Raw genomic sequence first — 17070 nt, 5'->3', positions numbered from 1 at the left:
CCGCCGCGTACTGGCAGGGCAGACCGGACGGCCGCGATCGTACAATCCAGATTTTTTCCACCATCTTCAACGACCTTTACGCCATGCCGGCCAACAAGAGAGGAGCCCCGTCCTCGAGCACGTCGAGCGCGAAGAAGCGCAAGACGGACAAGGACCTGCAAAAGTACTATGCCGTGCGCACCGGAGCGCGTCCGGGTATCTACCTGACCTGGGCCGAGTGCCAAAAGCAGACTGCCGGCTTTCGCGGAGCACAATGTGAGTTTGAAGCCCTTGCCCACCGGGGAAACACTTTTCCTCCTCTTGTCTACCTTGACCACAAGTTACTTTGGCTGAATGTACCGTCTGCTTCTGCAGACAAGTCCTTCCTCTCTCGAGAGGACGCACAGGCATTTGTGGATGGTAGGAAAATACCCAGCGAAGAGGGCGAGGAGAAGCCGCAGCGGTTCTACGCTGTTGCTCGCGGCATTTTCACGGGTATTTTCTCGGACTGGGGGACGGCGTCGATGGCGATCGCGGGGACCAAGGGGCCCAAATACAAGAAGTTCGACACGTACGAGGACGCGCTGGATTTCATCCGTGAATGGGGTGACGACCAGGCGATTGCCGACGCGGAGAAGGCGGCAAAGAGGGACGGGATCGCTGTGGCGCCGTCTACGAAAACATTTTCCAATGATGAGAAGTCAGACGACGATTCGGATGACCTCTCGGTGGAGTCAGATGACACTTCTACCAAGGACGCTCCCACCAAGGACACTCCCACCGAGGACACTGCCAAAGTTTACACAGATGGAAGCAGTCTGGGCAACGGCACTCCGGGCTCTGTAGCGGGCGTAGGCGTCTACTTCGGACCCAATGACCCAAGGTACGTTGTCCTTCCTTGACGCTATGGTTCAGACCCCTCAAATGACAGTTCCACAAGCCTCTGTCCCCTGCGTCCTTCCCCCACGCAAGCAAGGCACAGAAGAAACTAACACGACCGGCGCCAGAAATGTCTCTGAACGTCTCGAAGGTAAACTGCAAACAAACCAGCGGGCAGAACTCACCGCCATTCTACGGGCCCTACAGTTGAGCCCACTGACGCAGTCTCTGATGATCCTATCAGACAGCAAGTACTCGATCAAGTGCGTGAGAGATTGGTATAAGGACTGGCAAAGGCTAGGATGGAAGACGTCGACAAACAGCGAGGTCAAGAACAAAGACTTAATCCAGGCGGTGCGAGAGGAGATTGCCAAGCGCGACGCGGCCGGAGCGACGACTGACTTTGACTGGGTCAAGGGACATAACAACGACCCGGGCAACGTGGCAGCGGACAAGCTCGCCGTTGCTGGGGCGAGATTGGGGTTGCCAGCCAAGGGGCGCAAGAAGCTGAAGTGATGGTGACGGACCCTACTCTCGAGGAACGGTACCGAAGACGTGGATAGACGTTAGGCGACACTTGTATGTCGGAGCTGGTGTTTGGAAAAGTAGACGAGATGTGACGAGAGGCAGGAAGCGGTGGCGGATGGAGATTGGACACACTGCGTTGTCGAGCTGCAGTAAAGAAACGAGGATCATTACGAACAAGCCTACCTACATACCTTGCGGGGGAGGACAAGTGGTGGACATATGCTGCGGATGGATCGCCTTTGGAGGAGTTCACATCTCGAGGGTTGTTGTATCGATGGGGCGGGCAGTTTTCCAGCGTTTGCTGAACCGTTTCTTCGGTTATGGATGTGGCTGTATTGCTTTGCGTCTTATATCCCCTTCTCGTTAAAGCCATTCTGAATTCTCGGGCATCGTTGTCATTTTTGTTTCCCATGAGCAACTCCAGGGGGAAGCTCGGGTTATTGCTTTCTGTAGCACGGGGGAAGGTCGACGGGGGAGCTGAAGCGGAGGAGCGAGTCTCTTGTTCTGCGATTCCCAGTCGATTGGTCTCGGTTTCTGTTCGGGTTTGTCATTGTATGTAATCCTTCCATGGAGATATCCCCAAGTTCATCGAGTTCGCCCTCGCTCATGACAGGAAAAGAAGACTGAAACTGCCAACCAGCACCGCATGCCCATCTCTACTCTCTTCCCGTCTTGTCCGGTACAGGGCGAAACAGGCTGGGTCTTCTTTATCAGTTTCGTAGGGTTGTGTGTGCGCGCGCCTCCTGTCGACCTGGTGCTTCCTTTGTCCCCCCTCTGCTTGGTAGGAATTACTTACTCTTTCTTTGTTTGTTCTTGTTCTTCTTTTTCTTCTTGAGCGTTGTCTATCTTACTGGCGGCTGTACAAAGTTTTCCACTCCGCCGAGCTACATTATTTGTGGGGCCACGTCCGTCTCGGGATCCTGAACTCTCTCTCTCTTTCTTGTCCACGCCTTCTTTTTTTTTGGGGGGGGGGGGCCGAAACCCAAAGTGACGGCCCTTATCCCTTACGGTGACCGTGGAGAGATCTGTCGGTGTACAAAGCATGCAAGGCTAAGCAGGCAGGCATGGATGGCTGGTTTGGAAGTGACACTTGCCAAATACATACGTTGGAAGAGCATGAGAAAGAGAAGGCGCTGTTGAATGAAGTATATGTTTAACAGCCCAAATTTCGGGTTCCGGCAACTAGACAGATCGTATAGGCGGCCCCACTACCACTACCTCCTTCGACCCAAAACCACGCATGAGTCGGAACTTAGGAGATGAACATCACTCGCGGCCACTTTGAATATACACACATACACAGCCTCCGCAGGTTGGGAGGGCCCCGGCTGATTCCAAGTCACCCTAACCCCATGTATCCATCCATCAACTATTGAATGCAGTCAAAGATTTGCGGGGAGCAAAAAAAAAAACCAAAAAAAAAAAACCTTACACTAAAAAAATAAATACAGCATAGACAACGTCCCCCCGTCCAAACCAGCGGTGATGATGTTCATCCCGCCTCTACGGATACTGCCACTCTGTTTTCCCGCCCCCTCTTTGACCTTATCCAAGCTAGCCTAGCCTACCTAAGGCAAGTAAGCCCGCCACCACTCCTTATTTTCTTCTTCCGCTTCCTCCCTTACATTGATCTCCCTTTCCCCGACCCTTGCCCTACCACCTCCAAAACCGCCATCTACATTCACACGTTTCCCGCATCTACACGCCACATCTGGAACGTTGCCGTCGCCTTCGATTGGACAGCTCCCTTCTGCCGCCCTTTGCTCCCGTCAAATCACTCGCAGACCGCCATCTCTTGTCACACAATCCCCAGAAGACCAAGAGTATTCCCCAGAGACAAAATCCAAAGACGTTATCAATGTGAAAAAAGAAAGCACATCCGCCACAACGCTCTCCCATGGTAGTCTAGCTACGGAGGCGTCCCAACTCTTAACTCTTTGCCGTGATTCCCCACGAGATTTAGCAACACGCACTTTTCGCTGTTTGTCACCCGGGCCCTCCCCACTCCCGACAGACAGAAGGGAGAAAAAAAGGAACCTATCCTATTTTGTTCTTAACCATTGGTCATCAGCCGTTTGACTATCGGCTCCAGGCTAGGAGATCGACAAATCAGCGACCTTTAGCTACACTTGGCAGTAGAAGCGGCGCGACCGTCGCAACCGCAGCCATTCATTGGATCATCCCGTATCGAGATCGCGGAGACTTGATAGATAAAAAAACAGACGGTCTGCGAAGAGCCCCGGCCGATCTGGTTCCTTGGCAAAAGCTTGAGTCGCAAGTCACCGTTGCTTTCCCTTCTTCCTAAAGCAAGACAAGAATTGCAGCAATGCCCACCCTTGCGCTCACAAATTTCAACATCGTGGTCGGCCTGCTTGGCGGCTGGATCTCGTTGTTCGGGTTGGTGTCGTTCCTATGCAAGGAGACGTACTACCTGTCCGAAGCCTGTAAGTGCTTGCGAGCTCCTGGAACCCCCGCAACGGTGAGAGGTCTAGAACGAATGTGACGTGCCGATAGCCCCGCCCTCCCGTCTCCTCTGCCCCGAATAACGCAAAAGCGGCTGACGCACCTCCGCAGTGATATCCCTCTTGGCGGGCGTCGCCTTCTCCCCCTCGGCGGCAAACCTCATCAGACCGCTCGATTACGCGGGTACCCCGGCCAATGTCGAGGCCGTCACCCTCGCCTTCTCCCGCCTCGTTCTCGGCGTCCAGCTTGTCCTTGCTGGTGTCCAGTTACCCAGCAGATACCTCCGCACGCAGTGGAAGCCCATGGCCCTGCTCGTCGGACCCGTCATGACCTGTATGTGGCTCGCGACGAGCCTCCTCGTCTGGGCATTGACGCCGCGCCTGCCGTTTCTGCATGCCCTGGCCATTGGCGCCTGCGTGACGCCCACCGACCCGGTGCTGTCAAACGTCATCGTCAAGGGACGCTTCGCCGACCACAATATCCCCAGTGAGCTGCAGAACCTCATCATCAGTGAGTCGGGCGCCAACGACGGCCTCGGGTATCCGTTCCTGTTCTTCGCGCTGTACCTGATCAAGTACGTCGGCGACGGCGGCCATCAGGCGTCTGGCGGCGCGGGTCTGGCCATGGGTTTGTGGTTCGGCGAGACATGGGGTTACACCATCGTCCTCAGCGTCATTTACGGCGCCGTTGTGGGCTGGTTGGCCAAGATATTGCTGAGGTGGGCCGAGAGCCACAAGTACGTCGACCGGGAAAGCTTCCTGGTTTTCGCCATTTCTCTGGCGCTCTTTATTGTCGGGACATGCGGGATGATTGGTAGCGACGATGTCCTGGCATGTTTCATCGCCGGGAATGCCTTCACGTGGGACGACTGGTTCCGTTTGGAGACGGAGGATGACTCCTTTCAGCCCACCATCGACATGTTGCTAAACGTGACAATATTCATCTGGTACGGCGCCGTCATTCCGTGGGACGAGTTTTCCCGCAACGACGTGATCCCGATATACCGCCTCATTGCATTGGGAATACTGGTGCTGCTACTTCGGCGCTTGCCATTCGTATTCGCGGTCCACCGCTGGATACCCCAGATCGAGCAGGCAAAGCAGGCGGTCTTCGTGGGCTTTTTTGGTCCCATTGGAGTATCGGCCATCTTTTATCTTTACGTGACCATCGAGTTTTTACACACGCTGAACGAGGGCGGTGAGCCCCGCGCGGATGTCGCTCACATGGCGGATGCCGTCCGGGTCATTGTCTGGTTTCTTGCTGTCTGCAGTATAGTAAGTCTCGCACAACGTAACACATCGAGGCCCGAAATAATCGTTCGTTTAGGTGGTTCACGGCCTGAGCATTCCACTTGGCAAGCTCGGCTACTACGCGCCTCGCACGCTGTCCAGGGGCGTATCCTTCATGAGCGGTGACGGCGAAGACAACCCTCATCCGTTCCGGATCCGGGGTAGGGTGTTCCTTCCGTTCGGCCGGTCGAGATCTCTTGGGCTCGAGGGGCCGACAGCCTATGATGCCGAGTCCCGGGCCCAGTCACCGTCGGGGAACGAAGGAAGCCGGCCGATCTACAGAATCGGCGGCTCAATCATCCCCCAGGGTCCGGCGGATGCAGAAGGACCAGGCGCGTCTGCCTCTGTGCTAAGACGGTCCGGCCAACCGGAACAACGTTTTGGCCCCGAGGACGGAGATGGTGCCCAGACAAAGGCGGCTGGCCAACACGAGGCGCCAGCGCCAGCGCCACCAGAGCTCCCGAATCGCACAATCCGGTTTCCAGACGAGACACGCGTAGCTCGGTGATTACTGAAGCAGAATTAATTCTGCAAAAGCATTCCGACCCGAGTGTCAGATACCCACGGCGCGGGTGACAGAACCAAGAGAATGGCATGGTGACTGACTGTAGAGCAACGCCGTGCGTGCAAGTCGTCTGCACTTGCAACCCTGGTGAGGTATGTAGTGTGGACACTGTCCACAAAAGGATAGGATAGCCGAAACAATAGAAGACTTCGTTGAATAACTCGCCATTTGATGTTGATTCGGGGCCACCTTGACGAGTGAATGTAATGAGCACGGTGTCAGGTTTTCACACGGAACCGTCTAGTAATAACGGGATGCCGCTCGTCGGTGAGTGTTCTTGGTCGAAGGCTACATACTAGGTTACCGCCGCCTCGAGAGCCCAGGTGACGAGCCTAGGGCGTTTCGATCAAGGTCAGATGGATAAACAGCTTTATGCAAGCCACCCCTGAGAGGGCGTCAGGGTTCACATAAGGATGATTTGTGCAATCCCCGTTTTTAGTGCGCAGTCTCCGGTCTATGGCGTCCCCGAACGGACAACTGGGTGACACGCGCCTGCAAAGGCTAATGTAGGTTGTGGTGTCGAGGCGTTTGCGCGAGCTTCGGAGCGACGTCGGGGCTGAAGAGTGTGTGCTGCATTGCATCCTGCGATGCCCTAGGAGGCTGGTAAAGCTGGTGGTCAACCCGCTCAGACAGCAACCGGGCTCGAAGCCGGGCTAGGCCAGACCCTCGACGCGGAGTTGATCGGCTTGTTGAATTGCTCAGCTAGGAGATGATAGTGATGCTGTTGGCGCAGATTTCGACAATCATCTGTGGCAAGGGTTGCACCCACTACTACTACCTAGCCCCCCCCCCCCCCTGTTCCTGAAGCTGGGAGGAGCGGTAGCCTATCAGAGGGCCGGCGATTTGACATCGGATGCAAGCAGTGCTGCGGGCTTACAGCTTGCCAACCTGCCTTTCGCCGGGTTTTGCGTCGTGCCTGCAAGTGCAGGCAACGGTGGCTAGGATGGCTTACGTCTAGTGTAGGGTAGCAGTTGCAATGGCTGATGTTGCAGATAATCGTTGTCTTGCCTCTAAACTTCAAAAGAAACGATGGATAGATAACAGGTGGCCCAGTGGACAAGGGATGTCTCCCGGCCGGAGGTAAGTTGAGGAGATTGTCTTGGATGGGCAAAGAAACGTCGGTCGGTTTTCTGGACAGCCGATGATTACCTGGGCTGGAAGGGACCGGCCGAAGTTGAGTTCAGGAGACGCCGCAAGGTTGCATCATCTGTTGTTGAGGAAGGCGGGCGGGATTGCTGCATAGCAAAGGCAATCAATTGGTGTGCCAAAGTGCCGCTCGGCCTCAAAGTTGATACATTAGGTTGACCGGGAAGGAGCCTAGGACGTAACCTTTGGGGAAAAGGCATGGCGGTCGGCGCATGTTTGGCCGTAGTGTAGCATCTGTGTAAGCGCTGATGCCTAAGACGAGCCGGCGCGCAAGTTAAGGTCGATGACAAGAGCCCGTGGGAGAGTTAGTTTCCCGCGGCACCGGGTTGATTCGGCGCAGCTCGAACCCTAAAGAATAGAAGGGGTCAAATCCCGTCGTTCCCATCCCATGGGCGGGCGAGCAGACATTTGTCTCGCCACGGTCCCAGACAAGTGTTAGCTTTGCGACAAAGGAGAAGGGAATCTCCCAGGAGTTGCCGTCCGTTGCGTATAACGAGGCTTGGCCGGACGCGTACCGGTGGAGAAGGTGAGGGGACCAGTCGGCGAGAGCGCGTAGGAACAAGAGTGAGATTGCGGTATCCGGATTTGAGAGGAGGCCAAGGAGGCTCTGCCTCAGCATCAAGCTGGGAGCTGCAAGATGAGGAGGACTGACGTTAGTTGTTGAAGAGGGGGCAGGGAGAGCTGCAGTGGAGGCCACTGCAAGTCTGCATCATGTCGCATCCTAGACTGACTGAGCCAACAGGGTCAAAGGAACTTAGGGCCCCCTTGGGGCCTTACCGATATGGGAATCAGTGGAATGAGGGGAGGCGATCCGAGGAATGCGTGGTGCTCTCTGGGCTGAAGTGGGTTCAAGGCTAGCGAAGTAGGACTGGTGCGGACGTAGGCGCCGAGAGAGGAACAAATAAAAGATGGACGGAGGGCCTCATCTCGCAGGGCGAATGCCACAATTCGAGAGGTCTCCGTATCCGAGAGGGGCCACTGGACGCGTGTTTTAGTTTCGGTGCCCTGCTGGTGTGTTTGTGTGTATGTGTGTGTTTTTGTGTGTGTGGTACAAGTCGAGTGTGATTGGTGTGGCCCTTTTTCGCCTGCCTGCCTGCCTGCCTGCCTGCTTATCGGTCAGTCGTCGACATCTAGCAGCAGTGGCAGCGGCAACAACGAAGGGATGGACGACGTGGGATGTGAGTGAGAAATGTCTCGACTTGGCTATTATTACACTGGACTCTTGGACGAGGCAAAGTCCTCACACTGTGCACGACTCCTATTGGTCGGACTTTTTGAGTGGCTCAAGTTGAATCAAGCGAGCGCACCGGGTGGGTGGACCACCATCTTAGCAGCGCGTGGCGCAGGTGCCACACTGTGCTTTCGCGTAAGCGTTCCGTCGCAGACGTACGGTGCCACTCGCGCGCGGTACGTACCCTTTCGTCCCGTGAGCGGGCAAGCCAATAGGTACGGTGCCTTGCCGGCGGATACCTGTAATCTCAACATGCCTTTCCAGTAATTGCACTCTGTTATCTTCTATCCACTCGGGCGGTGGATCTTTGCAGAAGCAAATGCAGGCAGAAGGTACGTAGCATACGTGTAATGTTGGAAAAGGCCGAGTAGGACAAGGCAGGAGGGGGAAAAAACATGAACAAGAAGTGAGATTTGCTACCTGTCTTGTCAAAGGTCCCCTGATCTGGCCAAGGGCAGGCAGGTATCCAGGGACACCTACCTGATAGATAGGTAAGTGTGTATTCCCGAAGACGGATACGATGTACACTACGTGTCTGTCCACGGCGGTCCCTCTTGAGATCCTAGATAGCTATGTAATATAGTGTATACTATTCGTCCACACCGTACCTGCTCTCGCGCGAGGGGTGGATGCCGGCGACACCGACCAATTTTGAGCGCCGGTATCCAAATCCAACGCAGAAGGCAGATGAACAGAAACAAACACCCATGCGTTTATTCGCCTGTTAGTTAGTTTGGGCAGGTGTTAGTGTAGACGGATTGACGCCTCGAGGGCATGGACTCTCGACTAGCAAACGTGACCCACGGCTGCAAGCGCGGGAGGAGCACAGGGCATCAGTCAGTTCCAGCTTCCATCACGCCAGTCAGAGTCGATAAGTCTAGCGTGCTCAAGGTGCGTCTACCTTGCTGAGTATCATGCCCAAAAGGGAAGCTTGAGCACTGGACGTCTGACGCCACAACGCCAGTTCATGACTTCAACTCAGGGTAAGGCAGGGATACATGACCCTCTCCACGTCCATCTCGAGGGAACTAACGGGACGACGACCCTGGCTAGGTCGTGTAGATGGCGAATAAGCCTCAGACCGGCCTGCCTCGTTGTCGTCCATTCCTCTCGTTTGGTTTGGAGATTGACTGAACGGAATGCCTCCTGCAGTATCCGGAGCATACCGCTTTGCCGCAGATTGCGTCAGGTCCAGGTACCTCGTCCATCCATCCATCGATCCAAACCCCAAAGAGCCAAGACCGTGCCGCAGTTCCTGAGCTTGGTTCCAACGACCCGAAGTACCTTTGACTACTGCAACTCGGACACATAGAAACAAGTCCTCTCTCTCTCTCTCTCTCTCACACACACACACACACACACACACACACACACACACACGCAATCGCCTACCTACACACCGGGCCTGCACATCACCAAAACTAAACTACACTACCAAAGACTCCCTCGATCCACATTTGTCCCATTTCACCATCAGTCGTTCTTTTTTTGTCGTTTCCACTACGTCTGTCTGTGTAGGCCTAGTCTCCATTGTATGATCAAGTACCACCGCCACCGCTCTCTGCGGCTCGGTGCTCACCTCCCGACATCATTCTCTGTAGAAAACATACTGTAGGTAATCAAGTAGTGAGTGAGGCTTGCTGCCTCGGAAATTCTACCCAGCCTCCGGTTACCGGGAGGGGTGGGAGGAAAAGCGCGTCCGTTCATCAGGGTGACACAATAGCGGTCGACAACCGCCGTCGTCTCTTATCATCGATACTCGGCCACCCGTCTGTCCGTCCCCCTTCTCTTCGAAGTTGGCTGCCTTCCTTGCCTTTCCTCTCAACGATCGCCGCGCCTCAGTCGGTCTGGACGCAAAAGCTGGAACGACGGGACGTCGGCTAGATTGATTGGCTTCGCCTGTCCCGGTTTGCATCGCCCTCACATATCCCCTGTTTAGTTGCCCAGCCCAATTTCGAGTCACCGCTTTCCAAGGGACTGGCCGCTTTTGAGACATTGTTACCGCCTCGACTCGACTCGACTCGACTGGGCAGAAGAACGGTGCTGCCCGCAGCGCATCGCACGTACATGCGCACCACGTCGTCGTCTGTCTTGTCTGTCTACCGGTACCCTAGGTACTCAGGCCCCGAACTTTCGACATACAATTTCCACCCAGGGCTTTGTTTTATTTTACGTTATTCTCCCTCCGCTCATCCTAACCCAACACGACCTAACCCAGTATTATCACTCCCCTCCCAACCCAGGAAAGAAAGGAAGGGGAAAAAACAGATAGGAAAAAGAAAAAAAAAATTGGAGAAAAAAATAAAACAAAACAAAAAAATAAACCCCCGACGAAGAAGCCGAGGGGGAAAAAAAACATACCGGTATTCCTTCCCCTCCTCCTCGTCCACCTACTCTTCCTTGAAGAGCAACAAAAACACCTAGAAAGAAAAGAACAAAGTAAAAGGAAACAAGAAGAGGAAAACACCCCGAGAGGAACGACGAGTACTCTGTACTTCGAACTCTGCGTGTGTTACAAGAAAACCAAGAGACATTCGCGTTCCCCTGCACTACCTTGTACTATTAGGACCCCACCTGTTACGCACCAAGCTCCGCTCCGCACTGTACGAACAGAAAGATTTGCAAGGGGCCTTGTAACCACGACGCTCAACCTCCCTCTGGCCACCTCACTGCCCAATTGTCCCGACGGCCGCTCGTCAGCAAACCCTGTTGTACCGTGTATCCGCGCTGCCCCGACAGGCCCGGTGCAGCCCAGTGCGACACCACTCTCTCTTACTCTTGCATTACGGAGTAGAGGGATACTGGACTTGGACTGTGGGCCCCCACTCCACCGCCTGGGCTACACCACTTTACCACGAGACGCCCTTTTCCCCACAACATCCCCAGACCGAGCTTTCACCTCCTCCCTTTTCGTCGCCATCTCCGTTTCCTCCGTTGCCGTCCTTGTCGTTGTCGGCCTCGCATCTACAACTGCACAATTCTCCCCTCACTGTCGCTGGCCAAGGTATGACGACTGCTGGTGCCGCCATCGGTGCCAGCCCTATGCCAGCAGCTCCGGGAATGTCCCCCACCGGCGAGTTCAACGAGTTCTTGGAATACGAAGACAACCACTTTGGTGGCTCGAGTCCTTTGCCAACAAACTTCGATCTTTCCACCCACGATACCCTCGCCCTGTCCGAGTTCCCTCAGTCCCTCCACGAAGCAAAGTCGCTCGAGTCCCAGACCACCACCCTATTGCCCACCGGCACCGTCGCCGCCGGCTCGCCCGACTCCCTTGTCGACTCCTTCCGCGATTCTTCCTCCGACTCTGCCTCCTCGAAAAGGACCGGCAGCTCCGCCTCTGAGAAAACGGCCTTGACCGCGGGCGACGTAATGATGACAGATGGGGCCGATATCAAGTCCGACTGGAACCCTACCCTCTTTGGCGCCCGTCCGGAAGAAAATGCCTTCCTCTTCGGCGGAAACGGCGACGCCACCCTGCCCGACGGCCTCGATTTCAATGATGACAAGTTCATGGAAGAGTCGTTCGACTTTGAGAGTGCCTCGAGCAGTCCCAACGCCGCCGGCGCCATGAGCATGGAGTCGCCAGAGATGCCCACCATCCACGCGAATGCACCCCAAAAGAACATCGCCCCGAGCAATACCAGGCACGCAAGCCACGGCAAGCGAAACTCAGTGAGTCCCCCTTCCCCCGCCCCTTGGCGCCACGATGGGAAGACGACTAATTCGCCCCAGCAATACTCTATATCACAGCCCATGAATGGCCTCAAGATGACCAATTCGAGGGAATGCTCTCCAATGTCCCAGAACATGATTACCAGCCACGAGGCATCTCCGTCAGCCTTTTTCAATAGCTCGCCGTCACCGGGCGCGCCCGACTTCTCAAACGCCGCAGCCATGGGTGCTATGAACCCGAACGGCTTCTGGCCAGGCAAGCTGGATCCTGCAGCGCACCAGATGGTCGCCAACATGTCCATGCAGCCCCAATACCACTCACACGACGGTCTTCCGGTCTCGCTGCCTCAACAGATGCCCATGTTTACCCAGCCGAATTTCGATTTCCTCAGTCGCGGCTGCCGGTTGACGATTCATCCCACACCGTCCAAGTCGCGAGTCGAAACGCAGATTCCCATCAAGATGACTCTCTTCCCGCTGCCTCCTGGTATCAAGCGCCTGCACCTTCCGGTACACACCATCTCGAAGCCCAAGCTGCTAGCGAAGCCACCAGCCGAACGGACTCCCGACATGTTGGAACTGTACACCATGCTAGTCTGCACTAGTGCAATGCAAAACGAGGAAAACAAGCGCAAGGCCTTCCAGCGCGCCGCAGCCGCCACTCACAGTCCCGTCATGAACTCCCGGTCCGTTAGCGATGAAGACGACGAAGAGAACAAGCCGCAGAACGGGGGCGAGGTGCGCATCTGTGCCGGCTGCATTACTCGTGAGCGTAAGCGGGCTGCGAGGAAGAAGATCAAGAAGGTCGAGGAGGAGGAGATGTGGAACCGGGACGAGACGAGACGCGTCATTGTTTTCAACACACAAGAGGTCAAGGAATGGCAGACCCCCAACGGTGTCGTGTCCGACTCGACGGTAACTGGTCGGCCGGAGCCGGTAGCTCCCCCCGGTGCCATGCAAGTTGATGCCCCCATGCGAATCGCCTGCTACTGCCGGCATCACGCCGAGAAGTTGGGTTTTCAAGTCATCTTCACCATCAAGGACTGGCAGGACCGGGTTGTTGCGCAGGAGATGTCCCAGTCCATCATGATCACCGACGACCACAAGACGCATCCGATTCCCCAGCAGCTCAACCCCCCCGCCACGCAAGCCTCCGACAGCACCAACCTCGTACCCATGCTGAACGCTCCAATGGAAACCAGCCCGCTCAGCTCGGGCGGTGCACCATTCCGGCTTTCTCATTCGAGCTCCGATCTACAGAACATGCACCGCAACTCCGCCCCTCAGTTCACCGCCCCGAACCCGACCGCCAAACCGCCGGCTGCCGCCGCCCCCTCGACCACGACGCCTCGGTCACTATCCCGGCCACAGTCCCCCAACGCACACGGTGGGCCGCAGACGAAGAAGCGCAAGGCCAGCACTGGATCACGGGTACCGATCGGAATGGCAATGACCCGCCTGGACAAAACGCCGCCGCCTACTCAAATGCCCGGAAATCCGGTGCCAGCCCCTGCCTCCGCTTCAACTTCGCCATTCACACCCAATCCCAACAACTTCCAGACCCCTCCCGAGACGGTGTTTGTCCAGAATAGTGCCGCGCCACCCATGCCTCAAGCATACGCTACCGGCCCCCCTACCCCCAACAGCAACGACCAGACATTGTTCACCAAAGCCAACCGCTCCGCTAGCATGGAAAACGTCGCGATGCCAATGTTCTCGGCGCCAGCCTCGGCACACCAGAGCCGCGCCGCGAGCCCCAACGGACTGCGGAACGGCGTGAACGCGGCGGTGTCGCAAAACCAGTTCAATACGATGTCCTATATGCCGACAAATGCTGTTGCCCCGGCTCGGCCGCAGCCGACAATTCACAAGATCATCCCCAACGAAGGCCCGAAATCCGGCGGTATCGAGGTTACGATTCTCGGCGCTAGCTTCTACCAGGGGCTGGAGGTGCTGTTCGGCGACCAAAAGGCTACCACGACCACCTTCTGGGGCGAGTCTTCTCTAGTCTGCCTGCTGCCGCCATCACCAGTCTCTGGTGCTGTCCTGGTCACCTTCAAACAAAGTCAGACGCAAGCTGGACCACCGTTCCCCGCTCTCTCAAAGCAGAACCAGATGTTCAAGTATGTGGATGATGACGAAGAGAAGCTGATCCGCACGGCACTCTCGATTCTGGGCCACAAAATGTCTGGCCAGATGGTCGACGTCAAGGAACTTGCCCAACGCATCATTGGTCAGGGAGATTCCAGCTGGGGATCTGGCCCAACAGGCAATGCTGGCTTTGGCGGCAGCACGTTCACCATGAGCACGGAGTCGCAACTGCTCAAGTGCTTGGAGCTGATCGACCTCGACGACAACCCCAGAATGTCCCGGCTTGATTTGAGACGGTCTACAGGCCAGACCATGTTGCACATGGGCTGCGCCTTGGGATATCATCGATTCGTTGCTGGTCTTCTGGCCCGTGGTGCCAACCCTGATTTGCGCGACAAGGGTGGCTTCACCCCCATGCACTTGGCGGCAATGAACGACCACGAGTCCATCGTGCGAAGGCTGATGCAGGCGGGTGCCGATCCCACGATTCGAAGCCTTTCGGGACTTCGCCCGGCCGACGTCGCTCGTTCACGCAAGGTCATCGGGCATATCCGCCGGTGCGAGCGTCATATCCGTTCCCGGAGCGGCGGCTCTCTGCACAGCAGGGCTAGCAGCGCGGCGTCGCTGAGGTCACTCTGGGATCCCTTGGGCATGTCCAGTGAAGAATCGGCAGACGACGGCGAGGAGAGCCCCGAGTACTCGTCTGGAGACTACGAGGACGATGAACAAGAAGAGGAAGACTCTTGGCTCGATATGCGTCGCCGCTCGAGCAACCATACGTTCACGCCGTGCCAGGACAGACAGCTACATTCACGAGGCCAGGATGAAGTGCAACCGGGGCTTGCCTCGCCCACCACTGCTATCGCTTCTGCCGTCAGGGACCAATTATCTGCTCAGATCCAGCAGATTCAGCAAGCGATGGCATTGCACTTTTCCAACCTTCCTCAGATGCCCGCTTTGCCCAGAATGCCGATGCTTCCCGACTATCACGCCTACCTCCAGCAAAACCCCCTCATGGGCAGAATGACCTCGCTCATGCCAGGCATGTCTGGCTCGCGACCGGGCTCAGCAGGTGACGAGAGTCCCAGGCAGATGGACGGCAAGTGGTGGGATCTGTCGTCGTCGTTCAGGAATATGAACAACAATTCGGTTCCGCCGCCGGCGTACGACGAGATCTTCCCCCAGGATGAACTTGACAAGAAACAAGCCGCTGCGGTTGGGGCTGCTGCCGAAGCTGCCGCGGACATGAAATGTGCCGCGCTCTACGACACCCAGACCACCGAGACTGCGGAGGCGTCGTCAAGTACGGCCCCGGTTCCGAGTGTACTTCGAATTGGCCGCAAGAGCGCCATCACCAAGGAGCAACAACAAGACTTCTTACGAGCCCACGAGGCCAAGTTCAAGGGGATGCGCAGCGACAAGAACCTGTGGTTCATTTGGGTAAGCCTTTTCCCCTCCAAACTCTGCTGATCTTCACAGACTAATGCCTCTTAGATCCCCCTTCTCACATGTATACTGGCTGCTATGCTCTACAGCCGTTTTCCTCATCATTTTGCCATGGCGTGGTCCGTGCTTCGATCTGTTGCGAGAGTGGATCAAGTCCCGGACATTGTAAGGAACGTCCAGGACCGTGTGGTTGAGGCCCTTTAGATCGGTTCGACTTGCTTCAGACAAAACACATGACGCATTTGGGCACACGCCACATCTTGCTCGCTTTTTCGGATCTACAGGGGAGAAATGGAGTTGGTATCTAGGGAACATGTGGAACAGTGTTCATCCCCTATATGCAGCAACTGCACGGGGGTTAGGCAGATGGCGGGCATGGTCAAGGAGTACCGCGCCGCGTTGGGTCAAGGGTTAGGGACATGGTTATTTCGCAGCGCCGACACGGAAAGAAAATCTTGACGGATCCAGTGCCCCATGTCACTGGGCATCTGTCCATCACTTCATTTTTTTTTATTGGTCAGTCCCCTTTGTTGTTTTTATTCGTTGGAGTCCCGTGGAGGAGTCTTCATTACACGTAGCTTGGCCAAGAGAGGCGGGCGGATTAGGTCTCGGGCACTGAAGAGGAGGTTGTATCAAGTATATATATGTGTAGCGATGGGTGTCTCTTTTCCCCCACATCCTTTTTACATAGAGTCAGACGTTGTGTAGACCTGGGATAATGTCAACACTGGTTCATTCAGGGTTCCGGCCGTATCCATTGATGTAAAGTGACGCGTTCGTCATTGTTTGATATGGTGCCTTTAGGGCCAAGCACAACGGCTGGTTCGGCCGATTATGGTCTACCTAGTCCCCTCCCTCGTGGACTTACCCAGCAAGGTTGGCACTCGTATCTAGGAGGTATCTTCCGCTCGGCAGTCCAACCCTTGGCCAACTGAAAGAGACCATCGGAGGGCCCTGCTTCTTCTCTTTTGCTGCCGATGACTCGGGGACGGTCAGAGGAGAGGATACTAAAACAGCGTCGTACGTGTGGTTCAGTCAGCGAAGAACGTGGTGATGTTAGGGGTTTCGACCACAGCAGGTCCTCTTCTTTGTGACCTCTCGTAGTTTAGGTGAGTAGAGATAGCTTAGGTAAAGAAGCAATAACTCTGTTGTCATGGCAGCCATAGAGGTAAAGGTGATACTGTAAAAACGAAAACTCGGGAGGACGTAAACGTTGGAAATAACGACAAGCCATTCCGATGGACCGTTTTGTCGCTGTCAACATTGAGACGTCAGGCATTGAGAGGGAAATTTGGGCACGTGTTGGACCTGAAGGTCAACCTGTTGGAAGTGTGGAGTTGCTTTTGGGCCTGCCTTGGCTTTGGGCAGTGGATGCTCAAACCCGAATTCGACAGGCTGTTCTTCAGATCGGGGATGCCTCGATCGGGGAAAAGGTTGTCAACATATCTGGGCCAGTGATGGCTCCTGATCCTACCTAGCGCTTGGTTCTGGGTCCTGAATCAGTTGAAGACTACGAACGGATGTTGGGAAACCATGATCGCCCACCGTTGGACATTGATGGGTCATCATCTGACTCTAACTAGGATGATTCATCCACTTCTTCCGAGAGCAACTCAGGCCTGTCGTCGGTTGTAACACGTCAGACCCCAGGAATCCAGAAGGGGAATCTGCATGTGTGAGTGCGAGTTTTCCCCACCTCTTATTTCAGACACCATGACCTCCAAGTAAAGAATAACGTCAAGAAGCCTATTCTACATAAGCTGGATCATTCTATTCAC

The 17070-nt window shown here is 55.6% G+C and overlaps 3 protein-coding genes across 3 annotated transcripts; all 3 read left to right on the top strand.

Annotated features, from left to right (window-relative positions):
• Positions 1-83: 83 nt before the first annotated feature.
• On the top strand, positions 84-1374 carry GLRG_07386 (uncharacterized protein; the record flags this gene model as incomplete). The annotated part of the gene is made up of 3 exons (XM_008098071.1): positions 84-255; positions 355-862; positions 987-1374. The coding sequence occupies 3 exons, from the start codon at positions 84-86 to the stop codon at positions 1372-1374; spliced, it is 1068 nt and encodes a 355-aa protein (XP_008096262.1).
• A 2338-nt stretch (positions 1375-3712) lies between these two features.
• GLRG_07385 (sodium/hydrogen exchanger family protein) lies at positions 3713-5646 on the top strand (the record flags this gene model as incomplete). The annotated part of the gene is made up of 3 exons (XM_008098070.1): positions 3713-3830; positions 3961-5123; positions 5176-5646. The coding sequence occupies 3 exons, from the start codon at positions 3713-3715 to the stop codon at positions 5644-5646; spliced, it is 1752 nt and encodes a 583-aa protein (XP_008096261.1).
• Positions 5647-11086: 5440 nt separating this feature from the next.
• Positions 11087-15496, top strand: GLRG_07384 (uncharacterized protein; the record flags this gene model as incomplete). Its single annotated transcript, XM_008098069.1, has 3 exons — positions 11087-11755; positions 11816-15286; positions 15341-15496. The coding sequence occupies 3 exons, from the start codon at positions 11087-11089 to the stop codon at positions 15494-15496; spliced, it is 4296 nt and encodes a 1431-aa protein (XP_008096260.1).
• Positions 15497-17070: the final 1574 nt, after the last annotated feature.

The sequence above is a fragment of the Colletotrichum graminicola genome (assembly GCF_000149035.1).
Source record: "Colletotrichum graminicola M1.001 genomic scaffold supercont1.30, whole genome shotgun sequence".
In the NCBI taxonomy this organism is placed as follows: domain Eukaryota; kingdom Fungi; phylum Ascomycota; class Sordariomycetes; order Glomerellales; family Glomerellaceae; genus Colletotrichum; species Colletotrichum graminicola.
The sequence above is the reverse complement of the archived record's forward strand: the minus strand, read 5'-3'. Positions and strand labels throughout refer to the sequence as shown.